General features: G+C 40.4%; 3 protein-coding genes across 7 annotated transcripts in view; 2 read left to right on the plus strand and 1 right to left on the minus strand.

Moving 5' to 3' along the window:
* Positions 1-1,108, plus strand: part of LOC109934240 (SEL1L2 adaptor subunit of ERAD E3 ligase) — a 29,721-nt gene extending 28,613 nt beyond the window's left edge. Inside the window, exons 15-16 of the mRNA XM_048601159.1 lie at positions 167-295; positions 989-1,108. Of these exons, the coding sequence (XP_048457116.1) occupies positions 167-295; positions 989-1,108 (249 nt within the window). The remainder of the gene's footprint in view (positions 1-166; positions 296-988) is intronic.
* Positions 1,109-3,334: 2,226 nt separating this feature from the next.
* ndufaf5 (NADH:ubiquinone oxidoreductase complex assembly factor 5) lies at positions 3,335-19,796 on the minus strand. 4 transcript variants are annotated; one of them, XM_020533053.2, is made up of 11 exons: positions 19,372-19,796; positions 16,986-17,026; positions 16,744-16,807; positions 14,967-15,014; positions 13,540-13,643; positions 12,836-12,875; positions 8,113-8,310; positions 7,364-7,424; positions 6,925-7,008; positions 5,882-5,964; positions 3,335-3,525 (listed from the first exon to the last, which is right to left on the minus strand). In XM_020533053.2, the coding sequence occupies exons 1-11, from the start codon at positions 19,639-19,641 to the stop codon at positions 3,439-3,441; spliced, it is 1,080 nt and encodes a 359-aa protein (XP_020388642.1). In that variant the 5' UTR covers positions 19,642-19,796; the 3' UTR covers positions 3,335-3,438. The 4 variants fall into 4 exon arrangements, with proteins under 4 accessions (XP_020388642.1, XP_048456532.1, XP_048456533.1 ...); XM_048600575.1 differs by having other exon boundaries at positions 16,986-17,052; positions 19,372-19,482; XM_048600576.1 differs by lacking the exon at positions 16,986-17,026 and having other exon boundaries at positions 19,372-19,482.
* Positions 19,797-19,915: 119 nt separating this feature from the next.
* Positions 19,916-26,830, plus strand: part of esf1 (ESF1, nucleolar pre-rRNA processing protein, homolog (S. cerevisiae)) — a 61,086-nt gene continuing 54,171 nt past the window's right edge. The window contains exons 1-2 of one of the 2 annotated variants that reach the window (XM_020533052.2): positions 19,916-20,036; positions 24,898-25,649. In XM_020533052.2, the coding sequence (XP_020388641.1) occupies positions 24,926-25,649 (724 nt within the window). In that variant the 5' untranslated portion in view covers positions 19,916-20,036; positions 24,898-24,925. Of the gene's footprint in view, positions 20,037-23,028; positions 23,131-24,897; positions 25,650-26,830 lie in introns of those variants that run through there. The other variant, XM_048600572.1, reaches the window with a different exon arrangement.

The following is a 26,830-nucleotide window of genomic DNA, read 5'->3' on the forward strand; positions in this document are numbered from 1 at the left end:
TCTCAGTTCTGGAACTAGTTTCTAAATGTAATCTCAGAAGATGACCTCTTTACAAGATAGAAGAGCTACATTTCTTTAGTCTTTCCTCACTGATAATTCAAACAACAAATACTGTGACGCTTAACTGAATCTGAATGGTATTTCAATAAACCTACATGTTCTTCAGGATCTTCATTTGGCTAAAAGATTCTACGATTTGGCTGCAGAAACTAGTACAGATGCATATATACCGGTCTTCTTTGCACTTTGCAAGCTTGGAGCCATAAATTTCATCCGTTCTATTCAACATACCAATGTAAGTATCATATAACATTTCTCTATGTGAACAAGTCCTGAGTTCCTTGTGATGGAAATAGGTTGGAGGTGGGGGAGAAGTGGTGTAGATAGCAAACTTAGTGTTACATTTGCTTATCCATAAAAGGTTTTTGAGTAACATTTTTAAGGTAGAAGATGACAGTTGGAGGAATTTTAGAGAAAATGATTCAGGTGGCTGAACCCTCAACCACCACTGACACTAAAACAACAACATAAAAGAAAGAGATAGTAGGAACTGCAGATGCTGGAGAATCTTCCTGCTCCTTTGCTGCTGCTTGGCCTGCTGTGTTCATCCAGCTCTACACCTTGTTATCTAACATAAAAGAAAGACTTACATTTATACGACAACGATCATCAGATGTCTCAAAGTGCTTTGCAGCCAATGGAGTACTTTTTACCTGCAATCTGTCGTGACATTGAAAACGCACCCAGAAAAGATTATATACACATATCCAAGTCTCTATCTTGCAGAATGCATTGATTTTGAGGTTTACTGGGATAGATTGTCTATGAAAAATTTAACAAGGATATATTTTCAGCAACTCTTAATAACAGTGCAGTACTTTTAGGAGCAAGAGTTAAATTGAGAGGATTCAGTTAAGAGGAAAAACTATTTGATTAGAAACATTGGATTAACAGAGATGTGTTGATAATATGACCTTTATCTTTACAGGTCAGTGAAGTATGGAAACACGCAAGTCTAGATCGATTGCTATGGCCTCATTGGGATCTTTTTCTGATAATGATTTTAACTTTGCTCCTGGCTGTACTGATGGCCTACAGGCATGTCTAGATAACATGCCAGAGAAGTTACATCTATCCTTCTGAGCTGGAGTCAGGGTTCCAAAGGACTGACTGCTTCACAAATTTAGATTTTCTGTGAATAACTTTCAAAAGAAATTGATGTAATCATTTAAGATACAAGTTTCAACATAGAGCGACATTAAACACAATCAAAATGTCACTGTCTACAGATTGTCATCTTTGTCATCAGTTGTTCTTTCTATTAATAGGCACAGAATGGCAGTTTACTTGTTGTAAATATGATGTACTAAAATTATTGTATATAAATCAACACAAAGTAATCTTTGCGCAATTTAGTTGTTAATACCACAACTAGTTTAAATGTTTCACAACTGCAGATATTAATGTTAACTTTCCTATTATTAAACTCATATTGTATTTTTAAGAGATTAAATTTAAAATCTTGGAGCGAGATTTTTCAAACAGACATGCAGAATTCTGTACTTGGTGAAAAAATTCTCACATAAGTTAGGTACGACAGACATAGCACTACTTGGCTGGTATCAGTATTACAGGTTAACTCCATTATTTTTATCTTGGAAGTTTTTTTTAAAACCCCTGATAACAAAATATACCTACAAGCCAATTGTGCATGTTGTTGGACCTGAGGATCGGGATAGGAGTTTAAGACAATCCGTCAACAAGAATGGGGGAAATTATCTCTTCTCTCCAGGTTGATCCTGGAGCATTGAGTGCTTTCAGGAGAGGCATTTATATTCTGATAAAAATGCCAATGTGGTCCAACCCGTTCCAGTAATGGATTGCTGAATTAGATATTCTCAAAATTTTGCTCCTTACGACTTGAGATTGCAAAGCTGGAATCCTTACCATGTGGGAAGGCCCAGTATGGGACATTAAAGAGAATTACTAGAAACAAGGGACCAGAAAGAGGGAGCATAGGGAGATACATAGTGACAAGTATTATGAACAGAATGCCAAACAGTAAGCAGCTGAAAATCTAAAAGTGGCTGTAAGTGACCTTCGCAATTGAACAGCAATGGTTCAAAATGCAGCTAGGCAACCAAATGCTTCCATTTTTTCAGTTTAAGTGGCAGTGATATGGAAATTGGTGTGACTCCAGCAGACGTCTGACCGTCATTGATTTTCAATAGTTAGACTGTTTTGGCAGGGGGCAACTCCAAAGTTTAGCATGAGTGCCAGGAAATCTATAGCATAAGTAATGCTTCAAGGCACATAAGTCACAATTTCCAGAAATATCACAACAAAATTCAAACTTACATCTATCCAATGACCATTTACATGCAATTCCAGCAGAAATTGCTGAATTGTGATGAACAGCCCAGCCTTGAGCAGATTTCCCCCTCCCAAACAAAAATTAATAAGGTGAAGCTACTCCTGGGATCACTATCACCACTCTTGCTTAATTCAAGCAATTTAAAGCAGAGATTGGTTTCCTCATTTGTACGACTCAGTTAATTACTCAAGCTGTCAGGAGAAGGATGGAGAGTCTAGATAGAAAGAAACTATTGGCATTCATTCTTCCACCAGTTTTAAAGAGATTGGTAATGGAACCAAAGGTGATGTGGTGTTAAATTTATAATCCAACAAATCATTAGGATCAGTAATGCACTGCGTGAGATTGTGGTGGAGGCAGATTCAATTGTAGTTTTCAAAAGGGAATTGGATAAGCAATTGCTGGGGGGAAAAAAAAACATAAAGGGTTACAGAATTAGGGCTTGAATGGAAGAAGCTAAATTGTTGGATTCAGCAAAATAAACTGTCTTTCTGTACTGCAACCATTCTATAAAATTAAACATTTACTTCTAATTCATTTAAAAATATTCAATTTCAGATCTTTTAAATTAAGCAAACTTTTGGTGGAGATGATCCTACTGCAACATAAAGTTATCTTTATCATTGTAATTACTGTAGTCCAAAAAGCCAGGTATGAACAGCAACATGTTGGTAGCTCAACAGTGCATCTCATGAAAAATGAGAGAATATAAATTCATATCTCTGATTCCAAAGTATTCTGGAATAACAACGCTTTAAGTCCCTCAAACCAGTGCACTCCAGGTCTCAATCATGTTGTCAGGGAAAGTGATGACTGAATAAGTTGAGTACAGGTCACACAGACTGCTTGATTGTACTCCTTAGCATCCTATAACATTGGCGAAGGGCAGGGAGTAATCATTTGCTCTCCATCCAGGATATGAAGCCTGACCCAGTAAGAAAGTAATAAAATTCCACTTTCGAAAGGACCATATACATTCTTTATTGTTTACATTTATGCAGACCAAATTTGGCATTCTGTTGTTACTTCAATATAAAAGGTTCTGTTTACAATTATTTAAAGCTCTATTTATCCTTCTTTGTCATCAGTTTGGATATATTCCCTAAATCACCAAATGATAATGTAGCGGAGCCTCTCCGTGCTGGCTTAGCCTGAAAGAAAACACAGGCAATGAATGTAGTATACAATACATTAAGTGACTCCGGAATGCATGAACTGACAAGGTTGCACAGACCAAACTCCCCCAATGCATCAATCAATTATACACAGAACACTTCCTCTTCAATACGACTGATTTTACAAAGAAGAATATTTACTTTAGGAAGACTGACAATTTAATTGTACAGTTTAAACAACTAAGTTTCCGAAACGCTTTCATCTATTATTTTATTATCTTCACATTTTGTATTAAGAAAGATTTGAAAATAACATTTCCCATCTTTGCATGACCACAACCAGCAACATTTGCTCCTTCGATCAAACTCCTCACTCCCAGTTAATCAAGCTGGCTATATTTATCAATAAAGAATAAAACCGCTGAGAAAGAGTTGGTTTTGATTGATAGCTCAAATACAGCTAAGCCTGTTTGGGTGCAACTAGATTAAGGACTTGACCATAAAGTGTTTTCCATACAAAATGAGAATCACTATTTAAAATCACATGGCTCATATAAGTGATTATATACTAAGGTCCAAATCTAAGGTAGTGTGATATAGTCAATGAACGAATTTATTTACCTTTTTTGAATGGTTAATGGTACAAAGGCTCATGTACAGTATGAAAATTGAACCATATATATGATTAAAACTAATTAAACTGGCAAATAGCATATAATGGACTGACTCATACCGAACTGGACAAGGATTAGATCAATGAACAAGTGGCAAGGAAGCATATGTTAACAGGGCAATTAGAAAATCATTACATTATTGGACAGAGACAGTATGGACATGAGAGGGAAGATGGAATCTGTTCAGGCTCGGTAAAGGTGAACCACTGAATTTTCAAAAAGAATTCAATTAATACACAAGAGGGTCCTGCGAAAAATTAGTGGTCTTGGGATTAGCCTAACATATCAGCATGATTGACCTCACTTACATACTGTGTACAGTTTTAGTTTCCTAAATTATATATCCATCCAAGAGACAGTGCAGCAATGATTCAACAGTCTTGGTCCTGGGTTGAAGGGAGTGTCTTAAAAGGAGAGATTGAGTAGACTGGGCCTATCTTCCTCCGGTTTAGAAGAATAGAGATAACTTCATTGAAGCATATAAAATTCCGAAGAAGTTTGTTTGAGTAAATGCTCAGAGGCTGTTGCCCCATAACTGGTCAGTCTTGAACTAGGGGTCATAGTTTCAAGATAAAGGGACAGCCATTTAAGACTGAGATGAGAAATTTCTTCACCTAGAAGAGCCTGAATCTTTGAAAGTTGTAGATGATAAGTTATTGAGGACTAAAGGAATTGGGAGATGGAATGATGCAAGAAAGTGGAGTTCAGCAGGAGTTCTGCCATGATCTCAGTGGATGATATAGCAGGCTTTGAGATCCAAGGAGCTGCTTCTATTTCTTCTTACAGTAGTTAACAAATATTAATGAAACTAGCAAACAGGATACAGAGAGAAAGGAAAACAGTGGGGATGATTTTAACTCATAAAACATTTGTAAGTCAACACTGTCAGGCACAGCTTCAGTTTTACGCACTGGCTGATTTTACTGTTAATTGAGTCAGTTTCATAACATGCAGATTTGGTTAAAATTGCTCCCAATGTTTATTTTTAAATACTTTGGGTCTGTTTGTTGATTTCACATCAAATTGGTCACTATTCCTCAAACTGTTCTTCTCATCTAAGAGGATGTGTGTGGCAATCTGCATGGAGGTTTCTCAGCAAAGAACCAGCTTTTCTCTACATAATGTTATATGACCATGGAAGGAACTGTAGATGCGCACTGGTTGCCCAACCACTGTAGTTTTTAGTTATTTAAGCAACAGGCTAATGCCACAGTCACAGAGCATTAAAGTACGCATTCTTCCCACACTTAGCAGCTTGGTTAGCAGCAGTTAAAACAATGCCACTAGGGTCAGATGTATTGAAGTGTTTAGTTGACTCTGTTGCATTTCCTCACTCACTAGTTTAAGAGTGGCAATACGGACAGACAAATGGTAAATGAAATTTAACGCGGATGAGTGTTTTGTGTTGCACTTTGATTAGACAACTGAGGAGAGGCGATATAATCCAGATGGATAAATTTTAACGAGTGATAGAATGTAGAAAGGCGATGGAGGTGTACATGCACAATACCTTGAATGTGGCAAGACAAGACTGGAAGGTTATTTAATGTAAAAGTAAATAAATTCCTAACTTAATAAACAGAAGTATTAGAGTACGATAATTATAGCAAGCAGATATAAATCACTGGCTAGGACCAGAAGGTTGCACTGCGTCCACTTCTGGTATCAAATTTTAGAAAATGTCCACACTTTAGAAATGTTATTTGTAATCTACATACCTGAGACTCATGGGGTTTCCAGCCAATCATGTACAGAATCTGAAACGTTGCTGGCACAGACCCATTGTCATTTCCATACATCTCTTTAGAGACAGACAAACAAGGCAGTGTGTTTCAACACGTGTAACAATCATGTTGAAGTGTTACTTTAGAACAGATAGCAACTAATTCAAACTATTGCTGGCAAGCTCAGGAGGACAGTTAGTAACCTTCAAGACTAACGGCAAGTTCACAACTCATGCTGTTATTAGTGTGGAGCATGGCCAGCAAGTTAAAGGAGAGGGACAAGCCATGAGGTCAGAGACAACCCACTTTGCTGGCTAGTTTACACTGCACAAAGGCAGCCCACTCTCTACCAGCCTGTTACTAATCTAATTTTATCACTACACGTCATTGCATGAGGGTGCAAATTGCAGAATATTTCAATAAGAAAAATTCACAAGTTGGATCAAATACATCACCTAATATTCAGATATGCACAAAAATATTTTAAGAAAACACACAGAGAAAACCTTTGTACTTAAAAAGTATATGGGAAAGAATATTTTGTGTAAATTACTCCGAATTAACCTGGTTTGAAAAAATAAAACATATTTTGAGAACTAAAGTTTAGCTCTATTGTCATTATTCAATGGAGGCTTGTCACTTAAGTCTCTCAGCACAGAACAGATATTAATCTAATTAAAAAGCACTTCCATGAAAAGCAACATAGCCTTTCTTATCCTGCATACGGATGAGAACCCATGCGAGTCAGCAATGTACAATTTCAGCCAAGTAACAAGTACTGTGTTATTTCAGACAAGCAAAATGTACTGGAACTTATTTCATTAATTTTTTTAAAAAATTGCGAAGTTTCTCTTGATTGGACAAAGGGTCCTTTTAATTGAATGACTAATATTGAGCTAAAACTTTAAACTGAAGCTATTTTCACAATTTGATTTTGTTACTGACGATTTGTGGAACCATTACATAAATTTAAATGAACAATCTATTTTTCAATTCACACCAGAGGCAATTTGAACTCTAAACTCACAGTGTCTCACCTTTGTAAATTGCTGCAGCTGCCAGCATCGTGTCCCTGTGCAACAAAGGTTTCCTGGACCAAGCACAATTGCTCTCTCCCATACCTTAAAATTTAAAGTGAATACAAAATTGCTGAGAGACTTTAAGAAGAAAATTTATGTCAGGTTTCTGGCATAGGTACGGTGGGCCAAAATGGCCTACATGATTGTATACGGTGCAGGTGTTTTGGCACATCACAATTGAAATGGTTCTTAATAGTTCATGCAGAGAAATAAACAGAAAGGTGTTTCACAGATTTTTTTGCAACTTCTGTTGAATCTACTAATATTTGGAATTATATTTGTTGAGAACATTTTGGAAATTATATTTGAAATGACCGAAGTCCTCAATTACAGTGCATCCTGTCACTATACAAGTATGCATTTAAGTTGTAACAGTAAGACACTATTCTACACCCACCTTGCAAGTCCTCCATTATTTCAAAGATTCCCGGATAGTTGACCAGGATCTCATCAATGTCCTATATGAAATGAACAATATGCAGTTTAATATAAAACATCTCTTTTTGATGCGATATCTAACACTTAAGGAACTAAACCAATCAACTCATATTCCTCCATTTTCAGTTTCCTAATTTGAAAAGGCCAAACAATAATTATCTAGTGTCCGATTAATCCGTAAGGGCAGGAGAGAGGTTGGTATTTGACCTCGGTTTAAGCCAAAAGCCTACTCCACAATTTTCTGTCGAAGAGGAACTCAAACTCACTTACTGCCAGCAGAAACAATGAAAATGATTTAGTTTAGTTTACTTATGGATACACTGAATGTCATCTTTGCAAGTGAGGGATTAATGATTCATTTACAAAGTGGATTAAGACATGGCGTGAACCAGATGGTTAACAAAGTGTTCTTCATCTCAACAAGGAGACCAGCTCCTTCACTAACAGGGATGAGGAGAGTTTAACAAGGACTAGCCATTTTGCATGTTACAGTTGAAAGAAATGACACTGTCAGAAGCCCAGGGCCACTTCTCCTCTCTGTTTCTTGGCCAGTGAAGTGAGGTGGCTTAGACAGACTACATGATGGAAAAGTAGGAAATCAATTTTAGCTGCAAAGCAGCTAAAAAGTATTGTATGAATCGCTAGTGTCTCAATTCCCTTCTTTGTTACACAATTTTTCTTAATTAGCAGAGATTTAATTTGACTTACCACAGTTAGCATGGTAAATCCTGCTTGCTCCAACAGATTTCCTAAGTCTGTAACAGCAGTAAATGGTGATATGTGGGGTGCAAATCCTCCTTCACGCTCCAGTTCTGCCAGTTGTAGAGAGCAACGAAGTTCATATAGGGTCTCCCCTCCCATCATGGCACCAATAAACACTCCATCTGGTTTCAAGGAAGAGTGAATCTGCAAAGTGCCGGATAATCTACGTAAGCAGCGTAGTCACCATAACTGATAAAACTAAAAGCCAGCAAATATGAATGTCGGTGAGGGGTTCGAACAGATACATGCAGCTGAAAATTCTGTAATTTTGGGCTACGAGATGATCAGAAATGAAAACAAACTTGTTCAACATCTTTACTGCTGAATCTGTTAAGCGTATTTAATCATTCAGAACCAGATAATCCTCATTTAACACTGCCCTGTTTACTGTTACTTTGCTTGGGTGTTACTTTATTTTCAGGATCTGTTTCTTTGAGTTATGTTGGTATTTCCAGTTTTGTACTTCACTGTATCATCCCAAATCACAGTCATCTCACTCAGAAGATTGGAATGTGGATGTCAATGGTGACAATTGACCCCATTGCACGGACAACGAAATTAATAATTGTAATTGCTGAATCACAGGCACAACCAGAAATTGTCATAAAGAAAATATTCTCTATAACAATGCAAATGTACTTATAAAGGTCAACTCTGAATTCAAATATAACTTTTATATAAAGCTTCTGGCACTGAAAATACCCCAGATATATCATTAAAAAAAACACAATTCTGAATTGCAGATATTTTTTCTTTTAGTTATTTCTGCTGCATTTGTCATGCTTAGGAGAAACATTACCACTGATTCTGAAAATTAGTTGTTTTCCAAATATTCTTTAACCTATAAAGAATATTATTTACCAGTGTGTTCTTTCATTGATGTGTGGGATGTAGGTGTCAGTGGCTGAGTCAGCATTTATTGGCCTAATTTGAGGTCATGTTGCAGCTGTACATGACATTAGTTAGGCCACTATTGGAACAGTGCGTTCACTTCTGGTCGCCCTGCTACAGGAAGGATGTTGTGAGACATGAAAGGGTTCAGAAAAGATTTACAAGGATGTTGCCAGGGTTGGAGGGTTTGAGCTATAGGGTGAGGCCGATTAGGCTGGGGCTTTTATTTCCTGGAGCATTGGAGGCCAAGGGGTGACCTTATAGAGGTTTATAAAATCACGAGGGGCATGAATAGGGTTAATAGCCAAGTCTTTTTCCCAGGTTTGGGGGGAGGTTGGAGTCCAAAACTAGAGGGCATAGGTTTAAGGTAAGAGGGGAAAGATTTAAAAGGGACCTGAGGGGCAAGTTTTTCACACAGAGGGTGGTGCATGTGTGGAATAAGCTGCCAGAGGAAGTGGTGGAGGCTGGTACAATTACAAGATTTAAAAGGCATCTGGATGGGTATATGAATAGGAAGGGTTTAGTGAATATGGGCCAAATGCTGGCAAATGGGGCTAGATTAATTTAGGATATCTGGTCGGGGTGGTTGAAGGATATGTTTCCATTCTGTACAGCTCTGACTCTACAACTGTCCTGAAGAAGGTAGTGGCATGCTGCCTTCTTGAACTGCTACAGTCCTTGAGGTTAGGGACACACCCAGTGTTGTCTGGAAGAGAGTTTCAGGATTTTGAAGTGTACCAATCAATAGACTGCATTGTCCTGTAATCTCCCAAGCTCTGCACATTAAGACTACATTCATCCAGGAAAGTAGACAGTATACCATAATAGCCCTGACCTGTGACTTACAGACCACGGACATGCTTTGTGTGACAGGAAGCGAGTTACTTGCCACAAAATTCCTCGTCTCTGGCCTGCTCTTGAACACACGTAACTATATAACTGGTCCAGTCAGTTTCTGGTCAATGCTAACCCCCAGGATACTGAAAGTGGGGGATTCAGCAATGATAATCCCACTGAAAATAACGGTGCAATGGTTAGATTCTGTCTTGTTGAAGATGGTCATTATCAGACACATATGTTACTTGCCTCTTATCTACCAAGAGTGGATATTGACCAAGTCTTGCTGCATATGGAGATAGACTGCATATGTGAGAAATGGTGCACCATCAGCAAATGCCCCCACTTCTGACCTTATGATGGAGGGAGGGTCATCAATGCAACAGCTGAAGATGGCTGTGCTGAGGATATCCCCTGAGGAACTCCTCCAGGGGTGTCCTGGAGCTGAGAATATTGATTTCCAACCATCACAGTCACCTTCCTTTGTGGAACATTTTCACCTAGATTTCTGTTGACTCCAATTTTGCTAGGGCTGTTTGATGCCATATTCAATTAAATGCTCCCTTGAAATCAAGGGCAGTCACTCTCACTTCACTCTTAGAATTTAACTCTTTTGTCCATTTTTGAACCAATGAGGTCAAAAGCTGAGTGCCCCTGGCAGACAGAAATCAAGTGACAGTGAGCAAGTTATTCCTTTGTCAGTGTCACTTGATAGGACTGTTGATCCCCATACACCCCCAGCCCCCCTCACCCCATACCCATTTTCAACAGTAGATTGGGTGGTAATAGGCCAGGATGGATTTGTCCTGTTTTTTATGCTCAGGACATATCTGGGTAATTTTTAGATAGACGCCAGTGTTGTAGCTATTAGAACAACTGACCAAGGGGCTTGGTCTCAGTTCTGCAGAACAAGTCTTCAGTACTATCACTGGAGTGTTGTCAGGGCCAGTAGCTTTTTCAGATTCATTCTTTCAGCTGTTTTTTAATAGCATGTGGAATGAATTGAATTTTCGAAGACTGGCTTCTGTGATGCTGGAGACCTTGGGAGGAGGCTGGGATGGATCATCCACTCAGCTGAAGTTGGATACAAAGACTTCATTTCTATCTTTTGCATTGATGTGCTGGGCTCCCTAATCATTAAAACTGGGGATATTTGTGGAGCCTTCTCCTCCTTTAGTGAGTTATCTCATTGTCCACTGCCATTCACGACCTGATTTGACAGTATTCAGAGTTGACAGCATCATTAAGTATATTTAAGGCTGAGATAGACAGACTTTTATAAGTGAATTGAGGGTTATGGTGATAAAGTGGGAAAGTGGAGTTGAGGTTTATCATATCAGTCATGACCTCATTGAATGGCAGAGCAGACATGATGGGTTGACTGGCCTACTTCTGCTCCTCCATCTTATGATATAAGCAAGTATAGTCAGGTTTCTTTCAAACTGAATCCAAGAAGCTTTTTAACTAAATACAAAAGTTTACTCATCCTAGACTCTAGTAAGCCAATGGCTTAACGTTTTCTCTCTCCAATAATAAGTTGCCAATGAATAAATAAACTTACATTACCACCCCAGGAGGCAAGACTGGTTTAAAAATCATGATTCTGGAAAGAATGACTGAGTTAATCCGTAAACCCCTTCTCAAAAATTGGTCAACACCTATTACCACTCGTTTAAAATTCAAACTCTAAGTATATTTAATCACACACTTCTCACCATAATTTATGAATGTAATTATTCAATTATTTGCGATTTTTAATGTATAAACAGTGTATCTGCAGTGAAAAGGTGGGAAAGTGGAGATGAGGATTATCAGATCACCCATAATCTCACTGAATGGCACAGCAGACTCGATAGGTTGAATGGCCAACTCTGCTCCATTATGGTCTTAGAATTTTTGAATGGGCAGTAAAGTTAAACTAAACTAAATAGGTTGACTTACAGTCCCTCAACATTCCCAATTTACAAACCTCATCCTTTTTAAATTTCTTCATGCACTCACTCTTTTCTTCCTCTAACTTCTTCCAGCTCTAAACCCACTTCCCCATGAGAATGCATCCCTTGTACTATGGGTTCTGTTCCTCCCTCCCTTCCTTTGATAGCATCATTCCTCCCATGCACCTCTATGCGAAATCTAGACTTTGTCCAAGCCTTTTTTCACATCTCAAGTGTGAATCTTTGAATCAGTGTGAACTTTTGACAGATTTCATTTCTATGAACAACTTGTTAAACACACTATTGCTTTAATATCCCACCCTATTAGACTTGTAACTTCTCTTTCTTATCACAAATGTGAAACCTCATGCAAACCATAATGAAATGCACGGCTGACTGCATTTTCTTTATCAAAATAGCCTGAATCCTAAAATGATACCATTTCAGGAAAGTAAAATCTGTAAGACCACTTTCACAGATGTGGTCTTCCTGTTGACAGCTACAAATTTAGAATTGATTGTCCATATATCCATTCCCTTTTGGCAGAAGTGAAAGCTCTACGCCAGGAAAACAATATTAGACGTTAAGTGGACTGCATGTTTATTCAAATCAAACAAAGCTAAGTTATTTTGTTCACAGATGCAACAAATACAACACATTGGACTGTAACATCTTTATATGGCTTGTCACAATAGAAACAAAGCCAAAACATTACTTCAGTCACTTTCTACACTTTGCTGCTGCACGTTGAATTGATGGAACAAATTTATAAATTGTTTATTTTCAAGGTTATAACACAAATGACATAATGAAGGCTGCTTATATAGAAATGAATGTGCTTATTCCAAAACAAAATCGATGTATCAGAAACATGGAAACGAGTCTCCAGTTACAAAATCATGTTATTAAAATTATCTATTAAACACGGTTTTCAAAACCAACATTAGTTGAGTAACAGTTTAAGTCAATTCGTTTTGGACCATTTCATATGGAGAAGGCACTCTCACCTGTTTGAATGCACGAGGGAGGTCATTAACCCAATGCAAACTGGAAATAAGAGAAACAGATTTTAATAAACGTTGCTTTCAGTCTTTTCAATTACAAGTAATCTGGGATTGAATTTAGTTTTCAATTGTATATTAATTTAAATCAAATGATTTTGTAAAATTCAAATCTATATCCTTTGCAAACCACATCTCCATCTTAGAAGAATGAGAGGTGATCTTATTGAAATATATAAAGGGGCTTGGCAGGGTAATTGCTGAGAGGTTGTTTTCCCTCAAGGGAGAGTCTAGGACCAGTGGGCATTGTCTCAGAATAAAGAGGCGCCAATTTAAAATGGAGAAGAAGACGAGTTTCTTTCCTCAGAGGGGTTGAAAGTCTTTGGAACCCCATGCCATAGAGAGCTGTGGGGATACAGTCTTTATGTATGTTTAAGGCTGAGATAGATCCTCGATCAGTCAGGGAATCAAGGATTATGGCGAAAGGACAGGAAAGTGGACTTGAGGAATGTCAGATCAGCCATGATCCGAGTGAATGGCAGAACAGGCTTGAGGGGCTAAATGGTCTAATCCTTTCCTATTTCTTATGGTCTTGGAAGACACTTGATTGCATTGTATTACATGAACAAGGTTTCAACTACATCCATTGGAACCATTCTGTTGGTTTCATTCAGTTCTGCCAAGATTGCTCATAATCACACTTCATGTACCTTAAACTGCTAAGAATTAGGTCAAATGTATTTTCCTTGAAGGGAAGAAACTCTTCATCTGCTAAGACACGATAGGTGGGAATTTCAGTCTCAATTGGGTGTTTCTGTAAAGCAATATTTAAAACACCAAAAGTTAGAAAATTAGAACTGTCCAACTGGTGCAGTTAGTAACAAGGGAGCATACCTGCACCACACTATTAACTTAATGTTATTTCAATTATACAGTTATTTCCTTGAGGCTTTTCACTGCCTGATTGATGTTCTGTAACTACAAAGCTGAAAACAAGACCTTTTTTATTTAAGAACTCCCGTCTCACTGAGGCGGATTCAGGTCAATACAAATCCAATAAGCTGCTTTGAAAACTGTGCTCACGGTTTGACAGCAGGCCAAGCAGCATCAGAGGAGCAGGAAAGCTGACGTTTCGGGTCTAGACCCTTCTTCAGAAAGCTTCTGAAGAAGGGTCTAGACCCGAAACGTCATCTTTCCTGCTCCTCTGATACTGCTTGGCCTGCTGTGTTCATCCAGCTCTACACCTTGTTATCTCAGATTCTCCAGCATCGGCAGTTCCCACTATCTCATGTTTTGACAGCTGTGACAAATTCCACCACAGCAGCTGAGACAACCCACAACACTCTAAAACAATTAGTAACTAACTGACATCCTAGTGGTATTGTCACTGGACTAGTAATCCGGAGACCCTGGTAATGTTCTGCAATCCGAGTTCAAATCCTACCATTACAGATGGTGGTGTTTGAACAATAAATATCTGGAATTAAGAATCTAATGATTATTGTTGATTAAGAATTATTGTTGACTAATAATCTAAATTGTTGTTGACTATTGGAATAATTCACTTGTTCACTAATGTCTTTGAGGAAGGTTATGTGCCATCCTCATCTGGTCTGGCCTACATGTGACTCCACAGCCATCCAATTAGACATGAACAATAATTGTTGCCCTAGCCGTGGATAAATTAAAAAAAAACAAGGTTTCTAGCTTTGTACCTTCTTCATTTCTTCCAGCTAATAATTCTTTGGCTCAGTATTCCAGATGCTTGGTCATTGCCTCCAACAGTACAGCGGTGGGCAGCAGGTCTGTGAGCTGTGACCCGAGGCAGGGATTGTAACAACATTTTTATCCAATTTATCATGGAAAGAGGAAGATAATGACTTTGTTCAAGAATTGAGGGAAAAGATTCCCTTCAATTAAGAGGTCATTTGTTTATACTGACAATCACTGCGCCAAAAGGACTGCAGCAATTTAAGAAGCTCAGCTCACCAGTACCCTTTCAAGGACAGTAAGAAATGGACAATAAATACTAGTCCTAGCCAGTGAAGATCATTCTTTCTGAATAAATCACAACTGAAGGTATAGTCATCACACATTTCACTAAATATAGCATAACAAAATCCATTGGTAAACTTACCAAAACATTCTCTGCAATATCAACTTGAAAGAGTGTTTGAACTGTTTCCTGAAATGAAACAAGTCAAAAAAAAATCACAAATTGGCTCTTCTCTTACACAGAATTACTCCAATCTATTCATCGTTCTGAATACTCAGTTCTGTTAGGGGTATCTGAATTTCTTTCAGCTAAAAGGGTTTTATGCAATAAAAGGTGAAAATATATTACATCTAAACACAAATTTAAATTCTTACTGTAATAAATACTTCAGTTTTAAAAGAATGAGTCATAGAGTCATATAGCACAGACACAAATCCTTCGATCCAATTCATCCATGCCGACCAGATGCCCTAAATAAATGTAGTCCAATTTGCCAGCAATTGGTCCATATCCCTGTACGCCCTTCCTATTCATGTACCCATCTTGATTCCTTTTAAATGTTGTAATTGTACCAGCCTCCACCAGCAGCTCATTCCATTCCTGCACGAACCTCTGCATGGAAAGGGGTCTTAGGGGCAAATTTTTATGTCATTCCCCTCTCACCTTAAACCTATGCCCTCTAGTTTTGGACTTCCCTATCCTGGGGAAAAGATCTTGGTTATTCACCCTTTCCATGCCATTCATGATTTTATAAACCTCCATAAATTCACCCCTTCAGCCCACGATGCTTCAGGAAAAATATCCCCAGCCTAATTAGCCTCTCCTTACAGCTCAAACCCTCCAACCCTAGCAACATCCTTACAAATCTTTGTTAAACCCTTTCCAGTTTCACAACATCGTTCCTAAAGCAGGGAGACCAAAACTGAACGCATAGGTCTAAAAATCGACTAACCAATGTTCAAGACATTTGGTTCATTTGTGAACATATAAATAACTGCTTGAGTAAAATTAGACACACTGACTAAACCAGAATTTAATGGTAGTGTTGCATCTCAGGACAGTTCATATAAAGACATAATACGTAGAGAATTATGGATGTCTGATATCACAAAAAATTGTGCAGAGTTACTGGTGTATGAACCATAAACAGTGTGGTATCACATGGAATTTAAATTTAACTCAGAAACAAACGTAAACTGTACCATACCAACCAGGAAGCACGTACCATTTTGGAATGCTGCAATAGCCCAACCGTTTATGTTTTCCAGCCTGTCTTCAAGATCTGCCGATTTTAAATTATTTTTGAATATATGAATAACAGTAAAAACTTTTATATGGTATGAGATTTAAATAGGAGCTACCAGAGTGCAACGGATAGCATTCTGACTCTGAGCCAGATTCTCCGGGTCCAAGTCCAATGGCCAAGGAAAGTGTGATCATTATGCAGCCGAGCAGATCGAGTTTCAACTTGCAAATCCTTCCAACACACTCAGTGGCAGGTAGGAAGAGTGGGCGAGACTCGGGCCCCCCCACCCCAACTAGTCACGTGATGGAAAGAACACCAGAGCCTCTACCAATGTCATTCACAGCTCCAGAATACAACCCATGTGTAAAAATGTATCTTGCCACAGCAACTCAGAGTTCCTTGATGGGGAGGCTGGTTCAATGGATGGCAAGAATGCATCAGATTGGTAGATGACATCACAGGGTTTGATCCCTGATCTGACTGGGTAGGTTTGGGACCTGCATCTTTGCATGTCCTGTGGCAGGGGTGACAGCACTCCAGATCAGACCTTCCTTCGGGGGCAGAGAATTAAAGATGATACTATTTAAAACCAGACCTGTAAACGAGAATGAGCATTTATTTATTTCATTCATTCGGATTTAAAATATTTGCCACCATCTGAGCTAATGTTACCTTGTTTAGATTTTCTGCTATATAGCCTTTTCCGCACCCAATGTCCAATGCAAGGGGAAAGGTTCTAAAGCAAAACAAAGTGAAATCACACACCGATAAAATTTCCAGCATGCTTCTGCAGAACATTGTGCTAGCATTTAAACTGGAAGAGAAAGAATGATTAAAAGGTTGAATACACTGCAGATATAGGAAATGCTAAACTAGTCATTACAGAAGAGATAACACAATGGTCTCAAACTTACCTTACAATATCAAAAACACGGTCCACAACTCTGCTTCCAACCTGCACAATTGCAAAATTATTGTGATCTAGAGGACATAAAAAGATATCTCATGACTGCAACTTAAATATAAAGAAACAGTTTGCTTTGTAATCGATCAACCATGATCTGACTGAATGGCAGAACAAGGCTTGAGAGCCAAATGGCCTGTTCCTCTCTTATGGGCTTTGTCCAGTGAATCCCACCCCCACTTCACTCCTTCCAGGTTTTTGTGAAATGGGTAGATGCAAATCCGTCCATCTCCACCGGACGTGAACAGGGCTGAACCTCTGATGATGTCTCAAAATTAGAAACTTCGAGATCAGATATTTCCCAACAGAATATTTTATATCTGCTCCCAGAGTGCCGGAAGTGGGAGTTAAGGCTAGATCTGGTGGAACAAACTCAATGGGTCAAGTAGCCCTACTCCTGCCCCTACTCCTTACAGAATGTTACTTTCAGTTATGATCAGTATGGCATCAAAACAATAGTCATATATTTTAAACAGAACAACCCAAGGGTATCAGAGAGTAAAGCAGCTCGTATTTACATAATGCCTTTAACAGAATGAAGTATCACATGAGCATTAAGGCAAAATATGACACCAAGCTACATAAGGATTTATTCAAAAGGCAGACTATTGTTTAAATTGAGCCAGAGAGGCTCTCAAAGAGTGCAGAGGCACATAGTTGTTCTTCTGAATACAACAAAAAGTTAACTTGCAGGTACAGCAAGTATTTAAGAAGGCAAATGGAATTTTGGTCTTCAATTTGAGGGGATTGGAGTTTAAAACAATCAGGAAGTCTCGTTGTAACTGTACAGGGTGTTGGTGAGGCTATATCTGCAGTATTGTGTACAATTTTGATCCTTTTTGCGTTTAAAAATGGATATTTTGACATTGGAGGAGTTCGAAAGAGATTCACTGGGCTAGGATAAAAGGGCTGACTTATCGAGAATGGCTCAACAGGTTAGGTCTTTATTCAATACAGTTTACAAGAATGAGGGGTGATCTCAGTGAAACATACAAGATTTTGAGGGGCTTGACAGGTAGGTGCTGGGATGAATTTCCACTAGTGGGGAAATCTCAAATCACAGGACATAATTATAGAATAACAGTACACCCATTTAAAACTGAGATGGGAAGGAACTTCTCCTAGACAGTAGTTAATGTCTGGAATTCTCTACCCCAGAGAGTTGTGGAAGTAGATCACAGAAAGTATTTAAAGAGGAGGTAGATTGATTTTTTAAATAGAGGGGTAGAGGGCTATGAAAAAGAGGATTTGAAGCCTGGGGCAGATCAGTCACGATCTTGTAGCTTGGTGGGCCAGGCTTGAAGCGTTGAATGGACTACTGTTGCTCCTATTGCTTATGATTTTTCGGATGATGTGACCAAAACCTGGGCCAAAGAGGCAGGCTTTAATAAATGTCTTACAAGGAGAGCACTACAGAATGAATTCCAGACCTTGAGGACCAGGCAGCTGAAGGCATACCCACTTAATAGTGAAGTGTCTGAAATCAGGAATGCTCAAAGGGCTGGAATGAGAGGGACGCAAGGGTTTTGGATCTGGAAGAGGTTCCACAGACAGGGAAGAACAAGGCTATGGACGGATTTGAGAACATTTTAAAAATCGAGGCCAATGCTTGACTGGGAGTCAATGAAGGCAGCATGGTGGCTCAGAGGTTAGCACTGCTGCCTCACAGCACCAGGGACCCGGGTTCAAATCCTCGGTTGACTGTCTTTGTAGAGTTTGCATGTTCTCCCCGTGTCTGGTTGAGTTTCTGCCGGGCGCTCCGGTTTCCTCCCACAGTCCAAAAATGTCGAGGTTAGGTGGATTGCCCATAGTGTCCAGGGATGTGTAGGTTAGGTGTATCAGCCATAGGAAATGCAGGGTTACAAGGAAAGGGTAAAGGGGATGGGCCTGGGCAGAATGCTCCCCAGAGGGTCAGTGTGAACCCATTGGGCCGAAGGGCCTGTTCCCACACTGTAAGGATTCTATGAGGGTTAATAGAGCGCTGAAAGGCAAACAAGACTTGATTTAAGGGCATATGATTCCAGATGTCTAGCAACAGATTGACTCAATTCTTTTAACTAGCCTCTGAAATGGCTGAGTGAGACACTGAAGGGCAATTAGGGAAGAACTATAAATACTGATCACATCTGTAAAGATTGCATTCCACTAATGAATGAGGAGTTGAGATACAAATCTGTCCCGATCCCAGTGAATGCCAGAAACATGTTGGAGGGGCTAAGTGGCTTCATTTGTAATGAATGCATAACTTACACCATGCAACAAGATAGCAGCCTGTGCTATTGGTTTTAAATGCCTTCATATCGTTATAAAACGTGGTGAATTGTCAATGCGCTAACCTCCTCTTTCAGATAATCATATCTCTCGCTCCCGGGGATGGAGGACGCCCAATTTTTCTGCCGCCGCTTCATCTTTCTGTCAAACACGTTCATCGGGCTCTCCGATCTCGATGACCAACGCCGCCACCCGGGGTGGGCGATGCTCCCGGAGCCAGTAGGAGGAAGAGGCGGCGGCCCGGAGCCCGGAAGGCGGCCGAAGCTGGAGAGAAAGAGGAAGCGCCGGTCACACCGGACACGCCAGCAGCGGAGTCGGCACGGAATCCCGCTCATCTTCCCGGGGCCCCTAGTGAAGAGGGAAAGGCCGCGGAAAGCACTCCGTTGACGGTGCCCTCCTTCCTACTGTCCTTTTCTCTCCCACTCCCCGGGAGCTCCGACCGGATGTGAACTCGCCCGCACCACACTGCCGACTGGAAGGAGCCCAGGCCGCCGGAACCGCCACACAGCGCATGCGCCCGTCGGCCCCGACCGAACCATTCGCACCGGGTAGGGTGGGGAGGTTACGGGGAGAACCTTCGTCGGCGCCCGATGAGGTCGAGCGGAGTTGAAAAATAACCACCCCTCTCCCTCCGCCACCGTACAAAGGGGTGCCCGCGAGCTTGACCACACCCCCAGGTGGAGGTGAAGGGTCACGGGGCATTGGCTAGGGGGACACACGAGGATCGGAGGTGGGTACACGCGCTGTGCCAGCGGGTTAAGTAGTGACCTTGGCCGAGCGGTACCGCCAGTGTCTGGTGAGCCCGGGGTGGTGGGTTCGAATCCCACCCGAGGCTGTCCAGGGTTGTTTGGGGAAATATGATTAAATCTGGTGCTGCCAGATTGCTGTCCCGGTCCCCATCTTGAACTGAACGTTCACCATCCAGGGCCCGCTTAATTAACTGTAAGAGTGAACGTATAAGTGGTGGGGTGTATTTAGAGGGCATTTGGACAGCTACATATCTATGAAAGAATTAGAGGGATATAGGCCAAACACCGGTTAAATGGGACTAGTTCCGTTTAGGAAACATGGTTGGCATAGGCGAGTGTGGGCCGAAGGGCCTGGTTGCATAGAGCCAGACTGCAGAGATCTCATAGGAGGTGATGTGAGTGATTTTGAAAACAAAAGTGTTGCGATGGGTTAATAAGACTTGCTGCCTCAGCTGAGGGTCATCAGACCAGCCATGATTTCATTGAATGGTGGAGCAGACTTGATGGGTTTCTGCTACTTCACCTTATGGTACACTAGTTTAGCCCCCAGCCTGATGCGGCAAAGCCTGTGTTGTGCTCTGCAACATAAAAGGGCCGGCTGTGGATATGATGATGTTGAAGAATCGAACAGACATTTATTACAATCCAACTCATCAACTGACCTAGTCCTATTTGCCAGCATTTGGCCATTATCCCTCTAAACCCTTCTTATTCATATACCCATCCAGATGCCTTTTAAATGTTGTCATTGTATCAGCTTCCATCACTTCCACTGGCAGCTCATTCCGTACATGCACCACCTTCTGTGTGAAAAAGTTATCCCTCAGGTCCTTTTAAAATATTTCCCTTCTTAAACCCATGCCCTCTAGGGCAAAGGATAAAGACTTTGGCTATTCACCTAATCCATGCCCCTGTTGATATAATAAACCTCAATAAGGTCACCCCTCAGCCACCAACACTCTGGGGAAAAAGCCCCAGCCTATCTCGCCTCTCCCTGTATCTCAAACATTATGTATAAACATTACATTCACGCCTAAGTATGCAAATTAAGCTATTAATTATAACATTAGGACAAGCTTCCAGTAGAATCTCATGCTTCAAGTGATCTGGTGTAAGATGGAGTATAAGATTTTTTTATACTCTCAGGTTACATGTAAAAATGATGGTGTAACTGAAAGAGTCACTTTCAGACATAAAACAACAATATGGACGTGGAAGTAGAATTTTGAATGACCTTAATTTTAGAAATTAATATGAAGGTTGAAGTGGGTGGTGTCAAACTGGAAGAATTGGTAAATCTGTTTTGGATAAATAATAATAAGATAGCAGATGCAATTCAGAAATTAAAAAAAGGTCGTGATAGTCAAGAATAAGGTTGTAGACATGCTCGCTGAGCCGGTGGGTTTGGTTGCAAACGTTTCTTCACCCTGCTGGGTAACATCATCAGTGCGCCTCTGGTGAAGCATCGGTGTTCTGTCCCACTTGTTATCTATATCCCTCGGTTTGCTGGGATGGTTGGTTTTGCTTCCGGTTCTGTTTCTCAGTGGTTTGTACACAGGACCTAATTCAATGTGTTTGTTCATGGAGTTACAGTTGGAATACCAGGCCTCCAGGAATCCCATGGTGTGTCTCTGTTTGGCTTGTGCGATTATCGCTGTGTTGTCCCAGTCGAATTTGTGTCCCTCGTCTGTGTGTAGTGAGACAAATGAGAACTGGTCATGTCTCTTGGTGGCTAGTTGGTGTTTGTATATCCGAAATGTCAGTTTTCTTTCGGCTTGGCCTATGCAGTGTTTCACACAGTCCTTGCATGGTATTTTGTATAGTACAGCAGGCCTGGCAGCATCTGTGAAGGAAAAAACAGAGTTAATGTTTCGGGTCCAGTGACCCTTCCTAGGACCCAAAACGTTAACTCTGTTTTCTCCTTCACAGATGCTGCCAGACCTGCTGGGCTTTTCCAGCAATTTTGTTTTTGTTCCTGATTTACAGCAGCCGCAGTTCTTTCGGTTTTTATTTTGTATGGTACATTGGTTTTGCTGGTTTTGGGTATAGGATCCATTACGTTCGTCAGTAGCTGTCGTAGGGTGGTTGTCAGTTTGTGGGCTTCCCTGATACCTAGGGGTCTGAGAACTCTGGTGGTCATCTCTGAAATGTCCTTGATGTATGGTAGGGTGATTTGAGAGTCTGGTCGTGTTGTGTCTTCTTGTTGTGGTCTGTTTCGGAGGTAATAGCAGATTGTGCTTTTCGGGAATCCATTCCTTTTGAAGACTCCGTATGGGTGTTCCTGTTCTGCTTTCCGTAGTTCCGGGTTGCTGCAATGTGTTGTGGATCGTTCAAATAGTGCCCTGATGAAGCTCTGTTTGTGGGTGTTGGGGTGATAGCTAGTGTAATTGAGTATCTGGTCTGTATGTGTGGTCTTTCCATATACAATAGTCTGGAGTTCCCTGTTGTTTTTGCTTTCTACCATTATGTCCAGGAAGGGTAGTCGGTTGTTGTTCTCTTCTTTTGTGAATTTTATCCCGGTGAGGATGTTGTTTATGTGTCAATGGTTTCTTCTAGTTTTGTGCATTTGATAATCATGAAGGTATCATCTACATATCGGTCCCAAAGTTTGGCTGTATAATGGGGAGTACTGTCCATTCTAACCTTTGCATTACTGCTTCTGCAATCAGTCCTGATATTGGGGATCCCATTGGTGTTCCGTTGATTTCTTTGTATGTGCTGTCGTTGAAGGTGATGTAGATCGTGAGGTACAGATCTGGTAGTTTCATGGTGGTGTCCTTATTGATGTTGGTGGTGTCCTGGGTTGTCTGCTTACTTGATTCGTCCAGTAGTGTGGCAGCTGTTTCTTTGGCTAGGTTGATGTTTATGGATGTAAATAGTGCTGTTACGTTGAAGGATATCATCACCTCATCCTCTTCTATCTGGGTGTCCTTCATGTTGTTGAGGAATTCTTTGAGCCTTTGAAATGTGGGTGCTGAGGTGTATGTTAAAAATGCCCTGTACTGACCGTCAGACAAATGAAGAGGCACTTGGAACTGCGAGAGCTAAAGGAACGCTTAAAAAAATTGACATTAGGTAAATATTGGCATTTTGGTGCCTTAATCAGAACTGAAAAGCTACCAAGCTTGCTCCTGAAGGGCAGCAGAAAGACACATTAGCCAAGGCATAGTTAACTGATGGATGACATAGATCAGTTGCAGATGTGTGAAGCTGGAGTCGGATGGAGGATCATAACGTACCATTGATAGCAGGTCTGGTAGGAGCAGCTACTTGCAAGAGCTGGAAGGTTGGTTAGGAGTGCATTGGGAACAGTTAGGCCCAGAGGTAGGGAAAGCATAGGTGAGGATATGTTAAGGCATGGGTAGATGATGGAAATGGTCAATACCTGCATCTCATAAGGGTCATGAGAGCAATAGTTAATGTAAAATAAGCAGATCATGATTTGACAAGGCAATTCCAAATTTTACACTACAGAATTAACGGAATAGTTTGTTCTGTGACAGAGAAACCATCAAATGTTGTTCCAGCTCCAATTACAGCCAATGACCAACAGTACAAAAAACCAATCAATATCAAAAACATTGGCAAATTTTCAGCAGGTCAGGTAACATCAGTGAAGAGAGAAAGACAGTTAACAATTCAGATTGATGATATTTTATTAAAACCGGTGAGTTGTGTTTCTCTCCTCATCGATGCTGCCTGACCTGCTGAGTATTTCTAGCATTTCTGTTTACATTTCCAATTTTGATAATCATTTGGTTTCAGAGCAACAGTGCTTGTTGCTTTAATATCAATGGGCAGTTGCTATTTTTGTCTCCCCTCATAGATCAGTGGAGCATTTGTCAAGAAGACTCCTTTTTGGGAATATTTCTTTGGAGTTTTCAACAGTAACCTTCTTATAAATATCACAGCCACGGCAGATCTGCTTCTGGGTGGTGTGGGCATTTGAAGTATTGCAAACTGGACCTCAGCAGTAGATGTTCCAATTCAAGAAGTCATGGACTGAATGTTGGGAGGACAAGCTAACAACAGTGATTCTACACAAGGCATGTTCCAGATTAAATTATGAGGCACTGTAGCACTGTAGAGCTTAATGCAAATAAGATCATTTTAGCCGACTATTTGATATTGTCAAAGGGACTGCACGTTGTAAAGACTTGGTAGTGGATTAGCTGTCCTCATTTGGGATGTAATGGAAGGTTCTGTAAGGGCAGAGGAAAATATGTTTATTCCTCAAGAGTTGTTTAATGATCAGGGGTCACCCATTTGAAACAGAAATTGGTGAAATCATTTCTCACGGATGGTCGTGGGTCTCTTAGGGAAAGGTGAAGGAAGTAGAGTCCTTGAGTGTTTCTAGGCAGAGGTAGGTAGATTCTTATTAAGCAAGGGGGTGAAAGGTTAGAGACAAAAATAGAAATTCCTGGAAAAGCTCAGCAGGTTTGGCAGCATCTGTGGAGAGAAATCTGAGTTAATACCGAAACGTTAATTCTGACTTCTCTCCACAGATGCTGCCGGATCTGCTGAGCTTTTTCAGCAATTTCTATTTTGTCTCTGATTTCCAGCGTCCACCGTTCTTTCAGTTTTTACAGGGTGAAAGGTTATCAAGGGAATCTGAATTTGAGGTTACAACCGGATCAGCTATGATCTTGTTGAATGGTGGAGCAGGGCTGAATGGCCTTCTCCTTGAATTTGTATGTTTGTATTTATGTGAATCGTAGTTCAGAAAATCTCTGTCTTGGTACATAACATAACCACGTCACTTTTGATCTACACGTATTTCAACTTGTTCTTTTTTTCCCTGAGATACTTCATTCATTGAAAGTTGTATTTTTGTTGTTGCAGTTTTATTAAATCAGAAGATTCGGTGAAAATGACATCAAGATCGCAGGAAATCATGAACGATGGACGCTTCAGTCAGGTGATGACTGACCCCAGGTTCTGGGAGATGCCTGACAAGGAACGCAAGATCAAGATTGATAAGAGATTTCAGGGAATGTTTCATGACAAGAAGTTCAAACTGAATTATACAGTGGACAAGAGAGGAAGACCAATCAACCACAGCACCACAGAGGACCTGAAGCGATTTTATGACCTGGACTCTGAGGACTCTGACCTGGGTGAAAGTGAAGACATGAAGGAGAAAGGGAAAGGGAAGGTTAAGAAAAAACTGAAACAGAGAGGAAAAGGTGGTCCTGAGAAAGATGCAAAAGGCAGCACGTTGGACAAAAAGAAGGGAAAACAGGGGACGTTTTTCAAATCTGACGTGGACAGGGCAGCAAGGCAGGACCTGGGGAAAGAGCTGGAAACTGAAAAATTGATCGACGATCGTGTTGAAGTGACTATGAAGACACCGCTTAAACAGGAAAAGCTTAAAAGGACAGCTGGTGCGAAGTGTGTTGTTACAGACGATGGTGCTGAAAGTGATGAAGAGATGAAGCAGATAAGTGTAAAACAGGAGAAACCCCTGTCTATCCAAAAGAAACAACTGAGGAAAAATGTCAACACGAATCAAGACAAGGGGAAAAAATTAGAAGCGAGGAATCAAGAAAGAAGTTTAACAAGTCGGAGTTCTTCAGAAAGTGAAATTGAATGTGGTATGTGACTTCCCTGGAATTATGACTTTTCCTTCGACTATGCTGGATCCTGTGGGAATCTCGATTGCATTAGTTCAACTTGTTTGTTTACGTTTTTCCTTTGAAACTTTGTTGTATGTGACATGTACACTGTTGACACTTGGGTAAACATTTAATGCCTTTGTTATTGATTTGGGTGGTTTTGTGCATAGGAACAGGATGTAAGAACCACTCCCCTGGATCCTGTTTCACTAGCCAATGAGAACAAGGCTGATCTGCAACCTAACACCCCCTTTTTGGCCCATATTGTGTATAATTTGGTTAATACAATTCTGTCAGTTTAGACTTCAAAATTAATAACTGATCTAGCATCATTAGCTATTTGCAGAAGGAAGTTCCAAATTCCTGCCACCCTTTGTGTGTGGAAGTGTTTCTTCATTTCTGTGCTGAAAGGTAAGGCTCCCTCTTGTTGAATCTGCCCCCTAAGCCTAGACTCCCCAGTCAGCAGAAATGGTTTTTCTCGATCCACCCAGTCTGTTCCCATTAATATCTTGAAAACTTCGACCCAAGGAACACCACCCTGATTTTTACAGTCTCTCCTCACAATTAATCTCTTCATGTCCAGTTATCATTCTGGTGTAACTCCATGCTGTACTCGTTCTCTGCATTTTGAAATTTAATTTATGCTTGACTATGAGCTTCTTTGTGTCAACTTTTGGCATTGAGTTTCTTGTCAATATCTTTGTGTTGATTTTTGAGACCTGGTTACAGGTTTAAGCTTGATTGAGTTGGTTACACTCATTACTGTGAGCCAGAGAATTGTGGGTTCAGTACAGAGCTCAGTGCATATGCCAACCTGACATTCCAATGTTGTGTTAAGGGAGTGTGGCATTGCTGGAGTACCGTCTGTCAGGCCCCACCTCCCCAAAAACATTTCTGTGCCTTCATAGACATAAAAGGTCTTCGGACTGTGTTTGAAGAAGAGCAGAGAGTTTTTCTACAACAACTTTGATTTGTATGGCAGCTTCATATAGATGTAGTCTTCAATGACGGCTCAAATCGCCAGAATTAGTTGAGTACTAAGATACTTTCAGGATCTGTGCTATTGCAATAGTGTGCATCTGAACCATGCTAGAGCCACTGTTCATGTGTGCTGTGTAACTAGGGAGGCAGAGAGAATTATAAACTAAATTGACGGGGCA

This window comes from Rhincodon typus, chromosome 9 (genome assembly GCF_021869965.1).
Source record: "Rhincodon typus isolate 14 chromosome 9, sRhiTyp1.1, whole genome shotgun sequence".
NCBI lineage: Eukaryota > Metazoa > Chordata > Chondrichthyes > Orectolobiformes > Rhincodontidae > Rhincodon > Rhincodon typus.

Coding starts and splice junctions, on each gene's coding strand:
- ndufaf5 (XM_020533053.2), bottom strand. CDS start 19,641: ATGAGCGGGATTCCGTGCCGACTCCGCTGCTGGCGTGTCCGGTGTGAC. Junction 13,644..14,966: donor ATATTGCAGAGAATGTTTTG/GTAAGTTTACCA, acceptor ATTGCTTTACAG/AAACACCCAATTGAGACTGA. Junction 12,876..13,539: donor CTAATTCTTAGCAGTTTAAG/GTACATGAAGTG, acceptor TCTTATTTCCAG/TTTGCATTGGGTTAATGACC.